Raw genomic sequence first — 20862 nt, forward strand, 5'->3', positions numbered from 1 at the left:
AGCGCTGCTGACAGAGTGGAAACCCTGTGTGTGTGTGTATGTAGGGGGGTGAGTCGCTGTGACCTCCAAATCTTCTCTGTCCAGGGGACTGAAAAACCAAGCCCGAAACACCGGATCCCCCGCGGGAGGAAGCCACGCGCTCCAGCCTGACAGACAGGCCCCGGGACAGTCCTCCCACACGCTCCTCCCGCCCTCAGGCCACCGAGACGAGAGGCTAGAGAGTCGCCGCGCGACCAAAGCCCCACCCCTACCTGGCGGCCCGCCCAGTTGCGCCTCCGGCGGAAGCCGGAAGCAACGCGGGTCCCGCTAGCCTTACGGCTCCGAACTCGGTGGTCTTGGAGGCTCCGCCGGAAGGGGGACAAGATGGCGGAGGAGGAGTGAGTGGGCTTTTGCCGGGCGGCGGAGGCGGCAGGGCCGGGCCCCGGCGGGTGACAGCGAGCGGCGGCCCCGGAGGCGGAGCTCCCGGTGCCAGTGGGCAGGGCCGAGGGAGGGAGGGGCCCGGGCCCGCGGTCGAGCCTCCAGCCGGAGCCGGCGCGGCCGGAGGGCAGGGCCGGCAAACCGCCGCCCCGAGGTCCCTTTCCGGCCCTGGGCCCGCGAGGGGCTCGCCGCGGGCCCACACCTCCGGGGAGGAAGCGCCTGCCGCCCGCCCGCGTCCCCTCCACGCGGCGCCTCCGCCGGAGCCCGCGGCCGGCGTCCAGCCGGGCCGCCCGCCCTCGCCTCGGGGCCTCCCGTCCAGCGCCGAGCTCCTCGCGCTGCCGGAAGCGTGGCGCGGGGTGGGGCCCGCACGGGCCTGGGACCCTGAGCTGAAACTTGAATGAACAGAGGAGGGGCGGGAGGGCGACCTCCAGTGCCTGAGGCTGCCCTCGGTAGCGGCGTGGCCTCCCCGGACCCGAAGGGAAGGCTGCGGCTGGGTGTCGGGGGCACGGGCCCCACGGGGTCTCGCCCAGCCCGTCTCCCGTAGGCAGGGCGCCATCTACTTACTGCGAGTCCTAGGGGCCCTGTCTGTGTGGACCGAGCAGGTGAAGACAGGGGCCCCTGGGTCTGTCCTGGTAACACTTAAGATGTCTCTTGACCAAGTGGATGCCAAGTCATCTGCACACCGTATTTATTGGGCATCTCATCCGTTCCACAAAGCCACACAAGTGCCTGAAGCTTGGTTCTGCCATAGACAAACATTGGCCAAGCTATGGAACCTTGACTAGATGATGTGTTAACCTGTTTCTTGGAATGAAGCATTCTCCATAAATATGAACTCTAGAAACCAGTGGCACATGCCTGTAATCCTAGCTTCTCAGGAGGCTGAAATCTCAGGATCACAGTTCGAAGTCAGCCTGGGCAGGAAAGTCTATGAGGCTCTTTTATCTCCAACAATCTACCAAACAAACAAAAAAAAAAAACAGGTGGAAGTGGAACCAGGCACCGGTAGCTCACACCTGTAATCCAAGCTAATCGGAGGCTGAGATCTGAGGATGGTGGTTTGAATCCAGCCCAGCAGAAGAGTCTTAGCTCTGTGATCAACTACTTGAAAACTCTGGAAGTGGAGCTCAGTGGTAGAGCACTAACCTTGAGCAAAAAGAACCTCAGGGACAGTGCCCAGGTCCTTAATTCAAGCCCCAGGACTAGCACCCAAAAATTAAAAAAAAGTTTAAAAATGTGTGTATGATCACAGTTACAATTATTATTGTAACTTAAAATTACCACAGTGTAACAGCTATATACATACATACATATATGTGAATATCTATGAACAATTATTGTAATCAAAGGTACATTTTTTTTTTGTACCATTGCTAGGACTTGAATTCAGGGCCTGAACTCTGTCCCTTAGCTTTTTCACTTAAGTCTAGTGTTCTGCTACTGGAGCCACACAGCTTTTTGCTGGTCATTTAGGGATTAGAATCTCATGGACTTCACTGTCTTCCAACAGTGATCCTCAGATCTCAGCCTCTTGAGTAGCTGGGACTACAGGTGTGAGCCACCAGTTACTGGCTTAAGTTAACAATAATTATGAGTGATGTCAATATTGCACTAGTTCACAACCCACAACAACACACTGTAAGAAAAGAGACTGTAGTCATATCAGCTGTGGGGTGGGGTATTATAGAGTAGGCACCCCAAGCCTTTGGGAATCAGGATTTTGTACAGTAGGGCATTCTGATGGGATCAACTGGGAGATTCAGGTGGCAGAAATAATACAAAGAAAAGAAGGAACCAGAAACTAAAGGTGTTAAATAAATAGTGTGGTACCTGGGGGTATGATGAGACAAGTTTGTGCCTGTCCAGCTGTATTTCCTTTCTGCAGCAGCCCTGACTCTGGTCCTCTAGGTGGTTGTATTTCAAAGCACCAAAGCCACTCATCCCTGTGTTACCAACATCTCAGCCTGGCCTGGTTTTTGCTGGTGGTGAATCACATAAAGCTGTGCTAGGTGTGTGTACCAATATTTAGAGCCCCTTTCCTTTACCTAATTCTGCTTTTTATGTCCTCCAACAGGTTCTCCAATGCCACTCATGAGGGCTTCAATGTCACCCTCCACACCACCTTGGGTGTCACAACAAAACTGGTGCTGCCAACCCCTGCCAAGCCCATTCTTCCAGTGCAGACTGGGGAGCAGGCTCAGCAGGAGGAGCAGTCAAGTGGCATGACCATCTTCTTCAGCCTCCTTGTCCTGGGTGAGTCCAGGCCAGAATGTCCCCATGGTTAACCTAGACTGTTGCTGACTTTGTCAAGTCTTCTCCCATGTTAGCAGGACATTCCTGAGCTTTATGCAGCCATAGATCCTTTGGGGCCAAAGCTCAGCCTTTGAAAAAGAGAAAGAATTTTTTTGTCTAAGAAAGCTCTAGTATATCTGATTTAATGGGTCTTAAATTCTTCTAGGATTGGGTTGGGGTAGGGATTGACGGGACAGAAGGTAAGGAAATCAAACAGGAATGCTTTCAAACTCCAGACCCTGGCTTCAATTGGAGCAGAATTTTGTCTATTCTGTTTATTAGTCCGTTTTCCATTTAGTTTAGAGAAAAAAAAGACCTTCTGCTAAGTGCAAGATCAAAAGCCTTGTATTGCCCAGCATTCATCTCTGTCATACCCATTACCCCTTCATCCTATATCTATACTGCCTATACCCTTATTTTCTTTTCTTTTTTTTTTTTTTTGAGTCCGGTCATGGGGCCTGAACTCTGGGCTGGGTGCTGTCCCTCAGCTCTTCAGCTCAAGGCTAGCGCTCTACCACTTGAGCCACAGCGCCACTTCCGGCTTTTTTCTTTTGCTTATGTGGTGCTGAGGAATCGAACCCAGGGCCTCAGGCATGCAAGGCAAGCGTTCTACCACTGAGCCACCTTCCCAGCCCCTATACCCTTATTTTCATATGCAATATTTTTGTTTAAATGGAGTCACTGTCTCAGAGTTGGAACCTCATGTTGTCTGCCCTCTTCCTCGAATGAATGAAGAAATTTAGGGCCAGAGAAGTCAAGTGGCTGGCATGGCTGTTTTGTGGGAGACAAGAGGCTAACATTAGTTAAGGGCTTTAGATAAGAGGCAAAATCCTCTGCCTTTGCAGATAGAAGACAGGCAGGACACAACTGTTTTGAACAGAAGGAATAAAGTTGAAACTACATAACTGCTTTGGATTATCTGACCTAGAAAGTTAACAGTTTGACTGAAGTTCCAACTCTTGCTGGAAATGTTTTCTATTTTCAGTGCTTTTCTTTGTTTTTGTTGGCTGTAGGGCTTGAGTTCAGGGCCTGGGCATTGTCTCTGAGGCTCTATGCTCCAAGCTAGTGCTCTAGCACTTGAGCTATAGTACCACGTCTGGTTTTTGAGTTGTTAATTGGAGATAGGAGTCTCATGGGGACTTTTCTGCCTGGGCTGGCTTTGAACTACGATCTGTAGATCTCAACCTCCTGAGTAGCTAGAGTTACAGACATGAACCATTGGTGGCTGGTACAGTGCTTTTTTTGGTGATACCAAAATTATGTCTTTTCAGAAGAGTGAAAGATAGACTGGGTTTTGAGTATTTCTTTGTTGTCTATTAGGGCTGATTTTTAAGAAAAAGTTAAACTTCTTTCACATTTATATTTAGGCTGGTATTAAATGGTCAAAGAATTTTAATAATATTGTCATTTTATTGGAAATCTTTGTCTCATATAGTTTTTATTTTCTTTTCCTCATAGAATTCTCAAGAGTTAATTTTTAGTTAGTTAGTTGGTCATGGGGCTTGAACTCAGGGTCTAGGCACTGTCCCTGAGCTTTTTTTTTTTTTTGCGCAAGGACAGTGCTCTACCACTTTGAGCCACAGCACCACTTCCAGTTTTCTGGTGCTTAATTGGTGTCTCATAGACATTCCTGCCTGGACTGGCTTCAAACTGCGATCCTCAAATCTTAGCCTCCTGAATAGCTAAGATTACAGGTGTGAACCACCAACTCCCAGCAAGAGTGTATTTATTACTATTGTGTCAGTCTTGGGGCTTGAACTCAGGGCCTGTGCTCTGTCCCTTGGCTTCTTTTTGCTCAAGACTAGCACTCTACCATGTTAGACACAGCTATACTTTCAGCTTTTTTTTTTTCTTAATGTATAGTGGAGATAAGAGTCTCACAGACAGGGCTGGGAAGGTGGCTCAGTGGTAAGAATGCTTGCCTTGCATGCATGAGGCCCTGGGTTCAATTCCTCAGCACCACATAAACAGAAAAAGCCGGAAGTGGCACTGTGTCTCAAGTGGTAGAACGCTAACCTTGAGCTGAAGAGCTCAGGGATGGCACCCAGACCCAGAGTTCAGGCCCCACGACTGACAAAAACAAAACAAAACAAAAAAGAGTCTCACAGACTTTGCTGCCAGGGCTGGCTTCAAACCGTGGTCCTTAGATCAGAGCCTTCTGAGAAAAGATGACAAGTGTGAGCCACTGGTGCCTAGCAGAAGTTTATATTGTTTTATTGTGCCAGTTTTGGGTCTTGGACTTGAGACCTAGGCTCTGTCTCCAGTGGTGCTCTACCACTTGAGCCACAGTTCTCCTTCCAGCTTTTTTGGTGGTTAGTTGGAGATAAGAGTCTCATGGACTTTTCTGGCTAGTTTCAAACCATGAGATCTCAGCCTCCTGAGTGCTAGGATTACAGGCTATTTTTTTTTTTTGAGACAAGGTCTTGCTGTGCAGTTCAAACTCTCATTCCTTCTACTTGAGCTTCCAGATCTGAGGATTACAGATGTGTGTCACCATACCCAGCCTGTGTTTTTGAAACTGTTAAATTGAATACTGAGAAAATATACAAACCAGAAGTATACAATGTCCCAAGTATATTTAATAGATTGTGATGATTTTTTTCATGTAAATGTGGTTGGATTGTATTTCTAGTTAGATTATTTCAGCAGTCAAGGTCTGCTTTGTGTTTTGTTTTCTGCTTTCAAATACAAAGAAAGGCAATTCTTACCTTAGTTAAGAAATCTTCAGAACCTATAGTCCTCTTGCAAGATTGGGTATTTAATCTGTTTACACTGTAGTCAGCTTGTTAGGGGACTATAAAGGCATACCTGGAAGCTTTTGTAGTAACCCTGATTAGTAAGGGAGGGTGAAAAGAGTAAGACTTTCAGGGGATAGAGCCTAGAGAGTTGATATCATAATGTGCTTTTCCACTCTGGCAGAGACCTGCCAGTGGCAGTGCTTCACGTAGGCCAGGAAGGGATAAACAGAATTTAGCAGTGCTCTGTACCTCTCTTGGGTTGTCTTGTCTTCAGAGGGAGCATACACCTAGCCCAGAGTCACGATAACTTTAGATGGGGATTTTTTTGTGCATGTGTGCTGATACTAGGGCTTGAACTTGGCCTTCTGTTCTTGGTTGGCTTTTTTTGTTCAATCACTCTACCATTTGAGCTGTAGCTCCACTTCTGGCTTTTTGGTGGTTAATTGGAGGTAAGAGTCATATAGACTTCCCTGCCCAGGCTGTTTTATTTATTTACTTTTTTATTTTATTTTTGTTGGTTGTGGGGCTTGAACTCTGGGTCTGGCTGCTGTCCCTGAGCTCTTCAGCTCAAGGTAAGCGCTCTACCACTTGAGCCACAGGGGTAAAAGTAGAAGTAGGAAAAGAGAGAGAAACAGTTCTTCTTTCCCAAGCAGGAAACAGGACCTAAAGCCGCCAACCCCAGGAACTCCTGACCAGGAACACATTGGCCATCTTAGTTTTGTTAACTCAGCTGAGCTTGTCCTTTGTCAGGTCACAGAGAAGGCTCTCTACTCACTGTGGACTTTGAGGAGCTTGCAGTCTGCCAATTTGCATTTTACTCTTGATGATCTTTGACTCCACAAGAAACAGCTTTGAGTCATGGTTGCGGATTTCAATTGGAGTTAACAATTAACATCATTTTGGCATGTACAGTTCATGAGTCATTGAACTTAATGGAGTTATTAAAGTTGACATGTCTATGTTTGCAGTTGCAGGCAGAATAATTAAAGTTCATTATCTCACAGCATCTTTGCCCTCCCTTATCTCACAGGTGTGCTCATCTTTTTTTGTTCTATTTCTTCTCTGAAATACTTGTTAAGTAAATGTGGTTTGGAGCTTAACAAATGTGTCCTGTAAACTTGCTTTTTCATCTTTTTTTCTTTTTCTTTTGGTTGGTCATGGGACTTGAACTCTCTGTCCCAAGCTTTTTCAGCTCAAAGCTAGTGCTCTACCACTTTGAGCCACAGTGCCGCTTCCAGTTTTCTGGTGGTTAATTGGAGATAAGAGCCTTATGGGCTGGCTTTGAACCATGATCCTCAGATCCCAGCCTCCTGAGTAGCTAAGATTACAGGTGTGAGTCACTGGTGCCAGGCAAATTAATTATTTTTAGTCCAGTTGATACAAAGAGCAGAATGGGCCTCCTTCCTTAAGTCTGGTCTGCCTGTGTTGAGTGCTCATGTGTGCATGTGTGTGCATGCTTCTTTGCTGCTGCTGCAGCTGCCTTCATTCTCCCCACACAGTGGGTATGTGCGTTAGTCATGAGCTCTGGGTTTTCCAATGTTCTGGGACTTCATTCAGGCTCCTAGTGTTTAATGTGGGATTTTCTATCTAGGTTAAATATTTTTATCTATCCATCTATCTATCTATCTATCTATCTATCTATCTATCTATCTATCTATCTATCTATCTAGTCAGCCGTGGGGCTTGAACTCTGGGCCTGAGCGCTGTCCCTTAACTCTTCAGCTCAAAGCTAGCACTTTACCACTTGAGCTACAGCGCCACTTCCAGTTTTCTGGTGGTTTATTGGAGATAAGAGTTTCACGGACTTTCTTGTCCGGGCTGGCTTTGAACCGCGATCCTCAGATTTCAGCCTCCTGAGTAGCTAGGATTATAAGCATGAGCCACCGGCACCCAGCTAGGTTAAATATTTATTTTTTTAAAAAGTGTTTATATTAGAAGAACATGACAGATAAGTGATTTATAGCACATAACAAAATGGGACAAGTGTGGTTCCGCCACACCTGGTGCTGTCTGGTAGGACTGGAGAAAGCCAGTTAGTTGGTCAGTGTGGGCTCTGAAGGTGGCCCATTGACAGCTGTGCCGAGTGTTTACATGGTTCCTTAAAAACAGAACTATCTCCAGTACCCTTAAAGTAGTAGTACGATTAATGAGGTGTAATCAAGACACCCCCTCCCCCAGTGCCCAAGGAGAGAAGGAGGATTAAATATAATAACTTAGTGCCACAAGACTACCCTTGCAACTATTTAGGTGAAAGTACACTTTTGGTCCAGAAATACTTCTTTCTTTCAAATGCTTCTGTTTTTTTTTTTTTTTTTTTGGTCGGCCGTGGGGCTCAAATGCTTCTGTGATTGAACTCCTGGGTCTTATGGAGAGTCAGACATCATTCCTGCCTGGAAGCTGAGGAGATCAACCCCCACCAGGTGGGGATGTGCCCTGTGGGGGTTCAGTACTAGTGCAGGGCAGGGCACAGCTGACCTCTGCAGCTTCATCCTTAAGCCTTGCTGTTTTCGAGTCAAAGCCAAGAAGAGAATTCAGTGAGAGCCAAGGATGGCAGCAATGAGAAGGAGGGCATTCGGTGTTAGCTGTAGGCAGCCCAGAGACAGGAGTGGCGCATCTATAAATCTCTTCGGTATTCTTGTCAGCAATGTATTTACTTCTTCCAGTTTGTGAAACACTCTCACTTCCTTCTATGTTAAAAGAGAGTCAATCACCTGGTGGCAAAGTTATGTCTACATAATCTGTTGTAGTCATATTTATGTAAGTGATTTCACTTACTTCCTCTTCATTACTAGGCTTTCCATCCCATAATTACTGCTAAAAGGTAGGACCATATCTCAAGAGTAGGAAAACGTGAATAATTTTACATGATTGTACAAGGTTTTTCAGCTTCATAAAAACTTAATTATGGGGCTGGGAAGGTGGCTCAGTGGTAGAGCGCTTGCCTTGCATGCCTGAGGCCCTGGGTTCGATTCCTCAGCACCACATAAGCAAAAAGAAAAAAGCCAGAAGTGGCGCTGTGGCTCAAGTGGTAGAGTGCTAGCCTTGAGCTGAAGAACTGAGGGACAGAGCCCAGGCCCAGAGTTCAGGCCCCACGACTGGACCCCCCAAAAGACAACAACAACATAAAAACTTAATTACTGAAAAACAAAGTAGATGGGGTACATAGAAATATAGAGAAAGGGGCTGGGAAGGTGGCTCAGTGGTAGAGCGCTTGCCTTGCATGCCTGAGGCCCTGGGTTGGATTCCTCAGCACCACATAAGCAAAAAGAAAAAAGCCAGAAGTGCTGTGGCTCAAGTGGTAGAGCGCTAGCCTTGAGCTGAAGAGCTGAGGGACAGCACCCAGGCCCTGAGTTCCAGCCCCACGACCGGACCTCCCCCCCCAAAAAAAAAAAAAGAAAAAGAAATATAGAGAAAACGTAATAAACCCATTTTTGTTTAATTTCTTTGTTGTTGTTGTTGGTCATGGGGCTTGAACTCTGGGCCTGAGGCTCCCTCCGCTCTTCAGCTCAAGGTGAGTGCTCTATCACATGAGCCACAGCGCTACTTCCAGTTTTCTGGTGGAGATAAGAGTTTTACAGCTTTTCCTGCCCGAGCTGGCTTTGAACCATGATCCTCAGATCTCAGCTTCCTGAGTAGCTAGGATTACAGGCATGAGCCACTGGCGCCTGGCTGTTTTAAAATTCATTTGCCAGTCCTGGGGCTTCAACTTAGGGCATGGGCATGTCCCTGAACTTCTCTTTGTTCAAGGCTAGCACTCTAACACTTGAGCCACAGCGTCTCTTTTGTTTTTTTCTGTGTATGTGGTAACAGAGTAATTGAACCCAGGACTTCATACATGCTAGGCAAGCATTCTACCACTAAGCCACATTCCCAGGCCCATAAACCTATTTTTGCAGCTAGGTATGCATGTCTCCAGGTCAAGAAGTGAGACAGTAGAGAAAAGCTGACCTTCATTGTGTTGCTGGCACTGACCTCATCCCGATGACCTAGCTGCACAACACCACTGCCTCACTAGTTGTTGTTCAGAATCAGCATTGAAGCTGCATCTTATGTTTCCCCACAGCCATCTGCATCACCTTGGTGCACTTGCTGATCCGGTACAGGCTGCACTTCTTGCCTGAGAGCGTCGCTGTTGTTTCTCTGGGTAAGTGCTGTGCCAGCCCGTGGGTGAGTGCTGCTTTGACACAGGAACCACACACATATGGTACATATGGTCACCCTGATGCCATTCATCCCAGCTGCAGCTTACTGTGTGCAGATGCCGCCATGTGCAGAAGTTAGGACCCTGAGGTTTGGAGAAGGGCTCTGCTAGCTCTTGAGCCATGCCTCCAGCCTTTTTTTTTTTTGAAACAGGGCCTCACTCTGTATCCCAGGCTGGCCTGGAGCTGGAGATCCTCCTACTTCAGCCTCCTGAGGTGGGATTACAGCTGTGAGCCACTATTTAACTGAAAAAAAAAAGATTGATACTTTTTGGAGGGAGAAATTGGTGGTGGTAATGCTGAATATGGAACCCTGGGCATAGCACATGCTAGGCAAGTACTCTACCACTGAACTACATCCCTAGTACTCTACCACTGAACCTCATCCCTAGTTCAAAGCGGGGACTTTTTTTTTTTGTCACGGGCTTGAACTCAGGGCCTGAGCTCTGTCCGAGTTTTTCCCCCCAAGGCTAGCACTCTACCACTTTAAGCCATAGTGTCATTTCTGGTTTTCTGGTGGTTAATTGGAGATGTCTAATGGACTTTCCTGCCCAGGCTAGCTTCAAACCATAATCCTCAGATCCCAGCCTCCTGAGTAACTGGGATTACAGGTGTGAGCCACCAGTACCTAGCTAAAGCAGGGACTTTAAGGTATATTAAACTTAAAGTTAAAATGTAACACTGTTACTAAGGTCTTCCAAGGCTTCTGTCAATTTCTCATATCTTAGTTACTTGTACTAGATTCCACTGGCATTTAATTTTCAACACTGGCATTTAATTTTCAACACTGATGCTTTATCAGTTAGTTTGCTTCCCCTCATAGTCTTGGTTTATGGAGGAATTCTTTCAGAGTACAGCTGTGCTTTAGGTGGGTCTTGGAAGTGAACATTCATAATCTATTGACCAGGGCTGGGAAGATGGCTCACTGGTAGAGCGCTTGCCTTGCATGCATGAGGCCCTGGGTTTGATTCCCCAGCACCACATAAGAAAAAAAGCCGGAAGTGGCGCTATAGCTCAAGTGGTAGAGCACTAGCCTTGAGCTGAAGAGCTGAGGGACAGCGCCCAGGCCCAGAGTTCAGGCCCCACGACCGGACCCAAAAAAAAAAAAAAACTGCTTTAGGGGATTTACAGTTTTTATGGTCAGATTGTGTGTGTGTGTGTGTGTGTGTGTGTGTGTGTGTGTGTGTGTGTGTGTGTGTGTGTGTGTGTGTTGCTAGGGTTTAAACACATTCTCCCACTTGAGGCACACCTCTAGTCCTTTTGGCTTTAGTTATTTTTTTGAAGTAGGATTTTTATGCCCAGGCTGGCTTGAATCCTCCTATGTAAACTTCCTGCAAACTGAAATGACACATGCACCACCACACCCAGCTCTTTATTGGTGGAGATGGGGCCTCACAAACCATGAACCTCCTGATCTCTGCTTTGAGCAGCTCGGATTACAAGAATTAGCCACCACCCCTAGTACAGTTATAGCTGGTGTTTATTTAGCTATAGTGCACATGGAAATTAAAATGATAACACTTATAATCTGGTTAGGAATGTCCTACTCTGTCTGGAATGTTTAGGTATCTGTGACTCATGACACCACTGCTCATTTATACTGGGGCTGGCAGTAGATAACATTGGCTGCCAGAGTCATGGCCCCTTCTTCCTGGAGGTAGAGCCCCAGCTGGTCAAGTGTCGTAGCACAGAGCATCACAGAAGGGCCCCACTCAGCCAACTCTTGTCCCTGCCATTGGGGGAATTTCACTCCTTTTCTCGTGATTGATTTAGAGGGGTAGAGGCAGAAGAAAAAGCCATTTTAACTAGGGACACCAAGGGCAGGTGTCTCCTGGTGATGGGGAGCTGATAGAAACAAGAGGAAAATTCTCCTTCCTTCTATTGATGCTAGCCATTTGAGAATCTGGAGTACCAATAACCACCTTCGAATCAGTATGGCTCAAGGATGCATGCCAGATACTGCCATGGGCAAAGTTGGAGCCCAGATTCTTCTTTTTTTTTTTTTTTTTGTCGATGGTGAGGCCTGGACTCGGCCTGGGCACTGTCCTTCAGCTCTTCAGAAGTCTAGTGCTCTACCACTTGAGTCACAGCACCACTTCAGACTTTTCCTGCTTATATGTTGCTGAGGAATTGAACCCAGGACCTCATGCATGCAAGGCAAGCGTTTTACCAGTGAGCCACCTTCCCAGCCCCAGCTCAGATTCTTTTTTTTTTTTTTTTTTGTCGGTCATGAGGCTTGAACTCTGGGCCTAGGCGCTGTCCCTCAGCTCTTCAGCTCAAGGCGAGCGCTCTACCACTTGAGCTACAGCGCCACTTCCGGTTTTCTGGTGGTTTATTGGAGATAAGAGTCTCACCGTCTTTCCTGCTGGGCTGGCTTTGAACCGAGATCCTCAGATCTCAGCCCCCTGAGTAACTAGGATTACAGGCATGAGCCACCAGCGCCTGGCCCAGCTCAGATTCTTGATGTCATTGTTGAGCTTTAGGTTTACTTGAGCCAATAGGTATGCAGTACCATACCCACCTATTTGAGTCCATTAAAATTGTGTCTTGCTGAGCGCCAGTGGCTCACACCTGTAATCCTAGCTACTCAGGAGGCTGAGATCTGAGGATCATGGTTCAAAGCCAGCTGGGCAGGAAAGTCCATGAGAGTCCATTCCAATGAACCACCAGAAAAGTGGAAGTCGTGATGTGGCTCAAAGTGGTAGAGTGCTAGCCTTGAGCAGAAAAACTTAGAGACAGTACCCAGACCCTGAGTTCAAGCCCCAAGACTGACAAAAATAAATAAATTAATTAAATTTAAAAAAATATTGAGTCTTGTCCTTGGAATGGCAGCAGTTGTGTATTACAATGCTTTTTGGTGTGGGTAAAAGTAGCTGAAGAAAAAAAGAATAATGAAGTGGTGTAGCAGCAGGTGTTCCTAACAGCCTCATACCAGGCAGCATGGACCTGGTCAGCCAGCAAGGGAGGGAGAGACTGAGTGCTTAGACAGTGCTTTGGCTAAACTCAGTGGACGAGTGAGGTGTACATAATCAGGCAGTCCCGACAGAGTGTGGCCTGGTTGATCTCTAGCTCAGTTCTGGTTTTGCTGATGTTACGATCAGCTCTGTCATTCCTGGTGTCCAGGAACTGCAGAAGAGAGTGGCACAGAGGAAGGACACAGGTACAAGGCAGAGCTAGCAGTGTCAGGGTTTTCTCTTGCTTTTAGTTAACTTGTGGGCCAGTGAGAAATCAGAGCTTTTATTTGACTGGTCCCAAACTGCCAGGAGTTCTGATCTTGTGAGTTGGTCACAGGGTCCCAGAAACCAAGGGAAAGCATTACCTGGAGAATAATTGACAGTGGCCATATGTGACTGGCCCTGGCCTGACCCCCCAACATCTGGCCTCAGCTGCTGAGGCCAGTGAGTTCTTCTTCCCTGGTCTAGAGGGACCTGTGCTATTGTAGAGCTGCCTTGTGACCCACAGATCTATAGTAAGCAATGAATTTAAAGTAACAATAATTGAACAAAGACAAGCCCAGGACCAGATGGAGTCACTGTGAAATTCTATTAACCCTTTAAAGAAGAGATAACACAGATACTCCTCCAGCTCTTCCATGAAATAGAAATAGAAGGAACACTCCTAAACTCACTGTATAAAGCAAGTATTACATTTATCCCCAAACTAGAGATACAATAAAAAGAAAATTATAACCAGTCTCTTTGATGAACACAGGTACCAGCTTCAAGTGAAGAAGTCAAGCAAGGTTGTGAGATCCAGTTCAAACCCCAATGTTAGCACACACAAAACAAAAAAATCATATGCTATGATCAGATTGGTTTCATCCCAAAGATGTAAGGAGGGTTCAACCTACATAAACTAATAAATATAATGCACTACATAAACAGGACCAAGAACAGATATCACATGGTCATTACAATTGATATAGAAAAGCTTTTGACAAAATTCAATGTCTGTTTATGATAAATGCTCTTAAGAGACTAAGAATAGTGGGGCACTGGTGGCTCACACCTATAATCCTAGCTACTCAAGAGGCTGAGATCTGAGGATCATGATTCAAAGCCAGCTTGGTCAGGAAAGTCCATGAGACTCTCATCTCCAATTAACTACCAGAAAACTGGAAGTGGCAATGTGGCTCAAGTGGTAGAGTGCTTACCTTGAGCTGAAGACCTGAGGGATAGCACCTAGGCCCAGAGTTCAAGCCCCAGGACCAACAAGAAAGAAAAAGGTGGGGGGGGGAGGAAGCAAGGAAGAAAGGAAGGGCTGGGAAGTTGAGTCGGTGGTAGAGTGCTTGCTTCGCATGCATGTGGTGCTGAGGAATTGAACTCAGGGCCTCATGCATGTGAAGGCATGAGTTTGATTCCTCAGCACCACATAAGCAGAAAAAAAGCCGGAAGTAACACTGTGGCTCAAGTGGTAAGGTGCTAGGCTTGAGCTGAAGAGCTGAGGGACAGCGCCTATGCCCAGAGTTCAGCCCCCCCATGACGGACAAAAAAAAAGAGAGAGAGACTAGGAGTATAAGGAACATATCTAAACTATCTTCATTAAAGCTGGATATGACAAACTAATAGCCAAATTAGACTGGTCCAGAACTCTGTGAGCCCCTTGTCCTCATTTTCCCACATAGCGGGGATGACAGGCATACATCACTATGCCCAGCTATTGGTTGAGAAGTAGCCTTACAGTATGCTTGAGCTGGTCTGGAACCTTGATCCTCCTGGGTTTTATCTCTAACTAGAAATTCAACAAGCCGGGCGCTGGTGGCTCACGCCTGTAATCCTAGCTACTCAGGAGGCAGAGATCTGAGGATCGCGGTTCAAAGCCAGCCCCGGCAGGAAAGACGGTGAGACTCCTATCTCCAATAAACCACCAGAAAACTGGAAGTGGCACTGTAGCTCAAGTGGTAGAGCACTCGCCTTGAGCTGAAGAGCTAAGGGACAGCGCCCAGGCCCAGAGTTCAAGCCCCACGACCGACAAAAAAAATTCAACAAAGAACCTGAGAAAGTGATCATGGTTATTTTGGGAATTTTTTGTTTTGTTTTGTAAGCTAGACTGGGATTATAGCATGCGCTACCAAGCATTGGCCTTTTTTTTTTTTTTGTAACTAGCAATAAGCAGCAGAGGATAAATCTGACTTGTGAGTTTCTACTGTTTAACATTAAAAGTGGGTGGAGGTAGGAAGAATGGCAGAAGCTGGCACATCTTCCAATCTAGGCCAAATTTCCTTGTAGAACTTATTCCCCCTTCTCTCCCACCCCGCCCCCACCCTCACATATTTCTGTAGACTTTATCAGAGTGTGTTTGAGAGGCAGTTGAGAAACTCAGATGACTCCTAATACTTCACACCAATTCCCCTTCCTGTTTTAATCATAAAACTCAGAACTCCATGAAGACCATTGAGAGATACAAAATGTAGAATAAACTGGAGTAATCTTTGTTATATCTTATATTGGGCTTTCTGTTGTTCCTTCTAGGTATTCTCATGGGAGCAGTGATAAAAATTATAGAGTTTAAAAAACTGGCAAATTGGAAGGTAAGCTTGTTAACCTCTTTGTTTTGTAATGCAATCACAACTTGTGGTTGTAGTTAGTTTCTTTAACATCAGTGTTTTTGCTGGCTATCATTACTTGATTGTCAATGCCAAACCCCTTAGGGTATCTGGAGGATTTTGTTTGACTGATATCTGCATTTAAACTCAGAGCCTTGCACTTACTCTGCTTGTTTGCCTGCTTGCTTGGCTGGAGTTCTAACCCTTGAGCTATACCTTTAACTTTTTGTTGATTAATTGGAGACTTTTCTGCCTGGACTATCTTCAAATTGTGATCCTCTGAATCTTAGTTTCCCAAATTGATAGAATTACAGGTGTGAGCCACCAAGCACATGCTATTGGGTGTTTTTTTGTTTTGGTTTTTACTCTTGCCAGTCCTGAGGCTTGTACTCAGGACCTGGGCACTGTCCCTGAACTTTTTTTGCTCAAAGCTAGCACTCTACCATTTGAGTCGCAGCACCACTTGCAGCTTTTTCTGTTCATATGGTACTGAGGAATTGAACCCAGGACTAAGCATGCTAAGCAAACACTTCCACTAAGCTACATTCTCAGCCCAAGTGTTTTTTATATATAACCTAATATATGTATATATGGATGTGGTACTAGGGTTTAAAGTCAGGGCCTCTCACCTGCCAGGCAGGCAGGTGCTCTGCCTCTGGAGCCACACTTCTATCCTGTCCTGCTAGTTTTTAAACATTCTAGTGTATTTGGGTAGATATCTTAATACCTGGGTTTTTTGAAAAAGCACAACCCCCCACCCTGTTCCACGTGAACACAGAAACACCTAGTGTTATGTTTCATGTCATGGTGGTTGTTTTTCCAATCCTGGAGCTTGAACTCAGGGCCTGGGTGCTGTCCCTGAGCTCTTTTTGCTCAAGGCTAGCACTCTACCACTTTGAGCCCAACTCCATTTCCGGTTTTTGAATGGTTAATTGTTTGTAAGAGTCTCATGGACTTTCCTGCTGGAGCTAGCTCGTAGCTGCAATCCTTAGATCTCAGCCTCCTGAGTACCTAGGACTACAGGTGTGAGCCACTAACCTCTGACTGTTTCTTCCATTTTTATATCACTGGACTCACCTTGTGGAGAAAAAACTAACACTGGACATGAGAAACATTTATTGCTCTGGTTACATTCAGACTGGTGACAGTAATAGGAGGTGTTTGTCTAGCAGTGTGGAGCTTCAGCACTTTATAGATTCAACTACTATTGATATCTCGATGGCCTGGTCAGAAAGGTAAATCCTCACCTCACTACAGTGAAGGAAGAGGTTCCTGGAGCCTGGGACATGCACGTTGTCAGGGCTAGGTCAGAGCCAGGATATAGCTGAGCTGTCTTGTGTTCACACGCGCTGGCTTGGATAGTCAGTGTTTCCTCCACTACACTGCGCTGCCCTTGGTTTACTGGTGTGCATGTCCTTGTGTTTGCATGGTGGCCATTAGGGTATAAACAGCATCTGGAAATACAAAAACTGCTTGAAATCCAAATTTTAATTTCAGCCTGGTAATCTTCTCTTTTTGTTTGTTTGTTGTCAGTCTTGGGGCCTGAACTCTGGACCTGGGCGCTGTCCCTCAGCTCTTTAGCTCAAGGCTAGCTCTCTATCACTTGAGCCACAGCACCACTTCCGGCTTTTTCTGTTTATGTGGTGCTGAGGAATCGAACCCAGGGTCTCATAGTCTATTATAAAATAATACCAAGAAACAAATACTAGTACCCAGGAGATAATCCTTGTATCAGTGAATTCCAGAGTGTATGTGGGACTCCTAGTATTTCTAGACTTCTCTCTGGGCTGACGTTGAGGGAAGAACCAGAAGAGCACTTTGTCCCCAGTGTTTTCACTGGTCTGTTTTGTTAAAGGGGCTCATCCCGAGGGTTCTTTCTTTCTTTCTTTTTTTTTTTTGTCGGTCGTGGGGCTTGAACTCTGGGCCTGGGCGCTGTCCCTCAGCTCTTCAGCTCAAGGCGAGCGCTCTACCACTTGAGCTACAGCGCCACTTCCGGTTTTCTGGTGGTTTATTGGAGATAGGAGTCTCACGGTCTTTCTTGCCTGGGGTGGCTTTGAACCGCGATCCTCAGATCTCAGCCTCCTGAGTAGCTAGGATTACAGGCGTGAGCCACCAGCGCCCGGCTCCAAGGGTTCTTTCTAAAGGGGGCTGCAGGCTGCAAATTCGCAAGTCCTGGGCTCTTGTGTCTATGTCATCCACCTGCCCACTTTATTTTATTTAAAATAATTCATACCTGATTGATCATTCAAGTTCTGAACAACAATTTCCAACCCAATCTGGTGTACTCAGAAAAACTAATATTGACAACTGATTGCAAAACTAAAACACTTCACAGCAAAAACTAAAGGAATTCATGAATACTAAAAGTAAATGATCAAAATTTGAGGTAAAGTCTGGGGCATGGCTCAGAAGTAGAACACCTGCCTAGCAAGCCCAAGGACCTGAGTTCAAATTCAATATTGCCAAAGTAATTTTTTTTTGTTCTGGTACTGAGACTTGAACTTAGGACCTCAGTTCTGTTCCTTAGCTTTTTCATTCAAGGCCAGCACTCTACCACTTGATCCATAGTACCATTTTTTCCTTTTTGGTGTTTAATTGGAGTCAAGAGTATTATGAACTTTTCTGCCTGGTCTGGCTTCAAACTGTGATCCTCAGATCTCAGATTCCTGAGTAGCTAGGCTTACAGGTATGAGCCACCAGAACCTGGCCAAAAAAAATGTTATTGAATTGATTTAAAAGTTAAAATTGGCATTGTGGCTCATGTGGTAGAATGCCAGCTATGAATAAAAAAGCCAAGTGAGATAGTGAGACCCTGAGTTCAAGCCCCTGTACTGGTACATATACAAAAAGGCAAAAAGCATTAAAATTGTTATTTTGGAGCTGGACGCCAGTGGCTCACGCCTGTAATCCTAGCTACTCAGAAGGCTGAGATCTGAGGATAGCGGTTCAAAGCCAGCCCAGGCTGGAAGGTCCGTGTGACCTTATCTCCAATAAACCACTCAGAAAACCAGAAGTGAGTGGTAGAGCGCTCACCTTGAGCTGAAGAGCACAGGGACAGCGCCCAGGCCCAGAGTTCAAGCCTCATGACTGACCAAAGATTTTTTTTTTTCATGACTGACCAAAGATTTTTTTTTTTTTTTTTTTTTTGGTCAGTCGTGGGACTTGAACTCTGGGCTTGGGCGCTGTCCCTGCGCTCCTCAGCTCAAGGTGAGCGCTCTACCACTCGAGCCACAGCGCCACTTCTGGTTTTCTGGTGGTTTATTGGAGATAGGAGTCTCACGGTCTTTCCTGCCCAGGCTGGCTTTGAACCGTGATCCTCAGATCTCAGCCTCCTGAGTAGCTAGGATTACAGGCGTGATCCACTGGCGCCTGGTGCTATTTTGGTTTTAAGATACTATTAATTTCCATAAAATCCTAGGGGTTTCACGTAAGATCTGACTTTGGGCTGGGAAGGTGGCTCAATGGTAGAGCACTTGCCTTGCATGCTCGAGGCCCTGGGTTCGATTCCTCAGCACCACATAAGAAAAAAGCCGGAAGTGGCGCTGTGGCTCAAGTGGTAGAGTGCTAGCCTTGAGCTGAAGAGCTGAGGGACAGCACCCAGGCCCAGAGTTCAGGCCCCACGACCGGACCCAAAAAAAAAAAAAGATCTGACTTCTAGGTTCTCTTGGAAAAAACAGAAACTCTCAACAGCCCAGCAGTGGTCAGGTTAGGCGATGACAGTGCCATGGGAAACCTCGGCCTTTGTGCCTCTGCTCTAGGTGCTGAGAAGGGAGAGGAGGCAGTCTTTTCATTTCACCTGCTTCAGGGTGAGAAGATTTATTTCCCAGTGTGTGTTCCTTTCCAGGATAAAACAATAGATCATTTGTCAATGTAGACAGCTGAGTGGGCTGTGTGAAGGAGAGGGATTAAATACTTAAAGAGCCCTGGCAGCAGTCACTGACCTCAGGCCAGGCCAAGCCAGGCGAGCTTCCTAGGCCTGATGGGGGTGGTGTCCTGGGGAGCAGGCAGCTGTGGAGTTGAGCCAGAAGCAGGATACCAGTCCAGAAACTGCATGTTCAGGGTGTTTCCTGCAGGGAAACAGTAAAGTATTTCCTTCGGTGAAGATTGTCCTCTCTGGCCCACTTCCCACCTGTACTGTCATCTGCTTGTTAGGTAGGTGTTCTAAAACTTGAGCCATGCCCCCAGACCTTTTTTGCTTTAGTTATTTTTCACATAGGGTCTTGCATTTATATTTGGGATAGTTTAGACCACCATCTTCTGATTCATACTTCCTGCAGAAATGACAGGTGCATATCACCACACCCAGCTTTTACTGGTTGAGATAGATCTCATGAACTTTTTCCCAGGCTATTCATCTTGATCCTCCCAAGCAGCTAGGATTCCAGATATGAGCCCCTGTGCCTGGCTATTTTTAGCAGTTTTGTGGGCGGAGGGAGAGGGGATGTCCACCCTAGGGCTGGAACCCAGGGGCTGGGTGCTTTCCCTGAGTTTCTTTTGCTTAATGCAAGCCCTGTACCACTTGAGCCACACTTCTACTTCAGTTTTTTTTGTTGGTCATGGGGCTTGAACTCTGGGCTCGGGTGCTGTCCCTCAGCTCTTCAGTTCAATGCTAGCACTCTACCAATTTAAGCTACAACATCACTTCCAGTTTTCTGGTGATTCATTGGAATGGAATTTCATGGACTTTCCTGCCCAGCTGGCTTTGAACAGCAATCCTCAAATCTCAGCCTCTTGAGTAGCTAGGATTAAGGCATGAGCCACCAGTGCCCAGGTCTCCACTTCAGTTTTAAATAAATACTTTATAGCTGGGAGCTAGTGGCTCACATCTATAATCCTAGCTACTCAGGAAGCTGAGATCGGAGGATGGAGATTTGAAGCCAGCCCAGGCAGGAAAGTCTATGAAATTTTTATATCCAAACAACTGCCAAAAAACAAACAAAAAAATCCCACAAAACACCCTAGAATTGGAGCTATGTCTCAAATGGTAGAGCACTATCCTTAAGCACAAAAAGTCAGGGACAGTACCCAAGCCGTTCAAGCCCCAAGACTAGCACAAAAAAAAAATTGTGGGGACGCTGGGAAGTTGGCTCAGTGGTAGAGCGCTTGCCTTGCATGCCTGAGGCCCTGGGTTCAATTCCTCAGCACCACATAAGCAAAAAGAAAAAAACCGGAAGTGACGCTGTGGCTCAAGTGGTAGAGCGCTAGCCTTGAGCTGAAGAGCTGAGGGACAGGACCCAGGCCCAGAGTTCAGGTTCCACAACTGAAAAAAAAAAAAAATGTAGCCGGGTGCTGGTAGCTCACACCTGTCATCCTAGCTACTCAGGAGGCTGAGATCTGAGGATCTCAGTTCAAAGCCAGCCTGGGCAGGAAGACCGTGAGACTCCTATCTCCAATAAACCACTAGGAAACCTGAAGTGGCGCTGTAGCTCAAGTGGTTGAGCACTTGCCTTGAGCTGAAGAGCTGAGGAACAGCGCCCAGGCCCAGAGATCAAGCCCCACAACCGACAGAAAAAAAAAAATGTAGAAGGCACAGGTGGTTCATGTCAGTAATCCTAGCTACTCAGATCTGAGGATGGTTCAAAGCTGGCCCAGGCAAGAAAGTTCATGAGACCCTTATCTCCATTTAAGCACCAAAAAAAACCTGGAAATGAAGCTGTTATGGAAGTGGTAG

At 46.4% G+C, this 20862-nt stretch overlaps 1 protein-coding gene across 2 annotated transcripts in view; it reads left to right on the forward strand.

Moving 5' to 3' along the window:
• Positions 1 to 290: 290 nt before the first annotated feature.
• The window catches only part of Slc9a8 (solute carrier family 9 member A8), a 56057-nt gene continuing 35485 nt past the window's right edge, over positions 291 to 20862 (forward strand). For both annotated transcript variants that reach the window (XR_006151323.1, XM_042702193.1), the window contains exons 1-4: positions 291 to 377; positions 2492 to 2670; positions 9511 to 9591; positions 15118 to 15176. Coding sequence is in view for 1 of the 2 variants with exons in the window: in XM_042702193.1 (XP_042558127.1) it covers positions 364 to 377; positions 2492 to 2670; positions 9511 to 9591; positions 15118 to 15176 (333 nt within the window). In the remaining variant the exon portion in view is untranslated. The remainder of the gene's footprint in view (positions 378 to 2491; positions 2671 to 9510; positions 9592 to 15117; positions 15177 to 20862) is intronic.

This window comes from Dipodomys spectabilis, unplaced genomic scaffold, assembly GCF_019054845.1.
Source record: "Dipodomys spectabilis isolate Male_0828 unplaced genomic scaffold, ASM1905484v1 ptg000317l, whole genome shotgun sequence".
Classification (NCBI taxonomy): Eukaryota; Metazoa; Chordata; class Mammalia; order Rodentia; family Heteromyidae; genus Dipodomys; species Dipodomys spectabilis.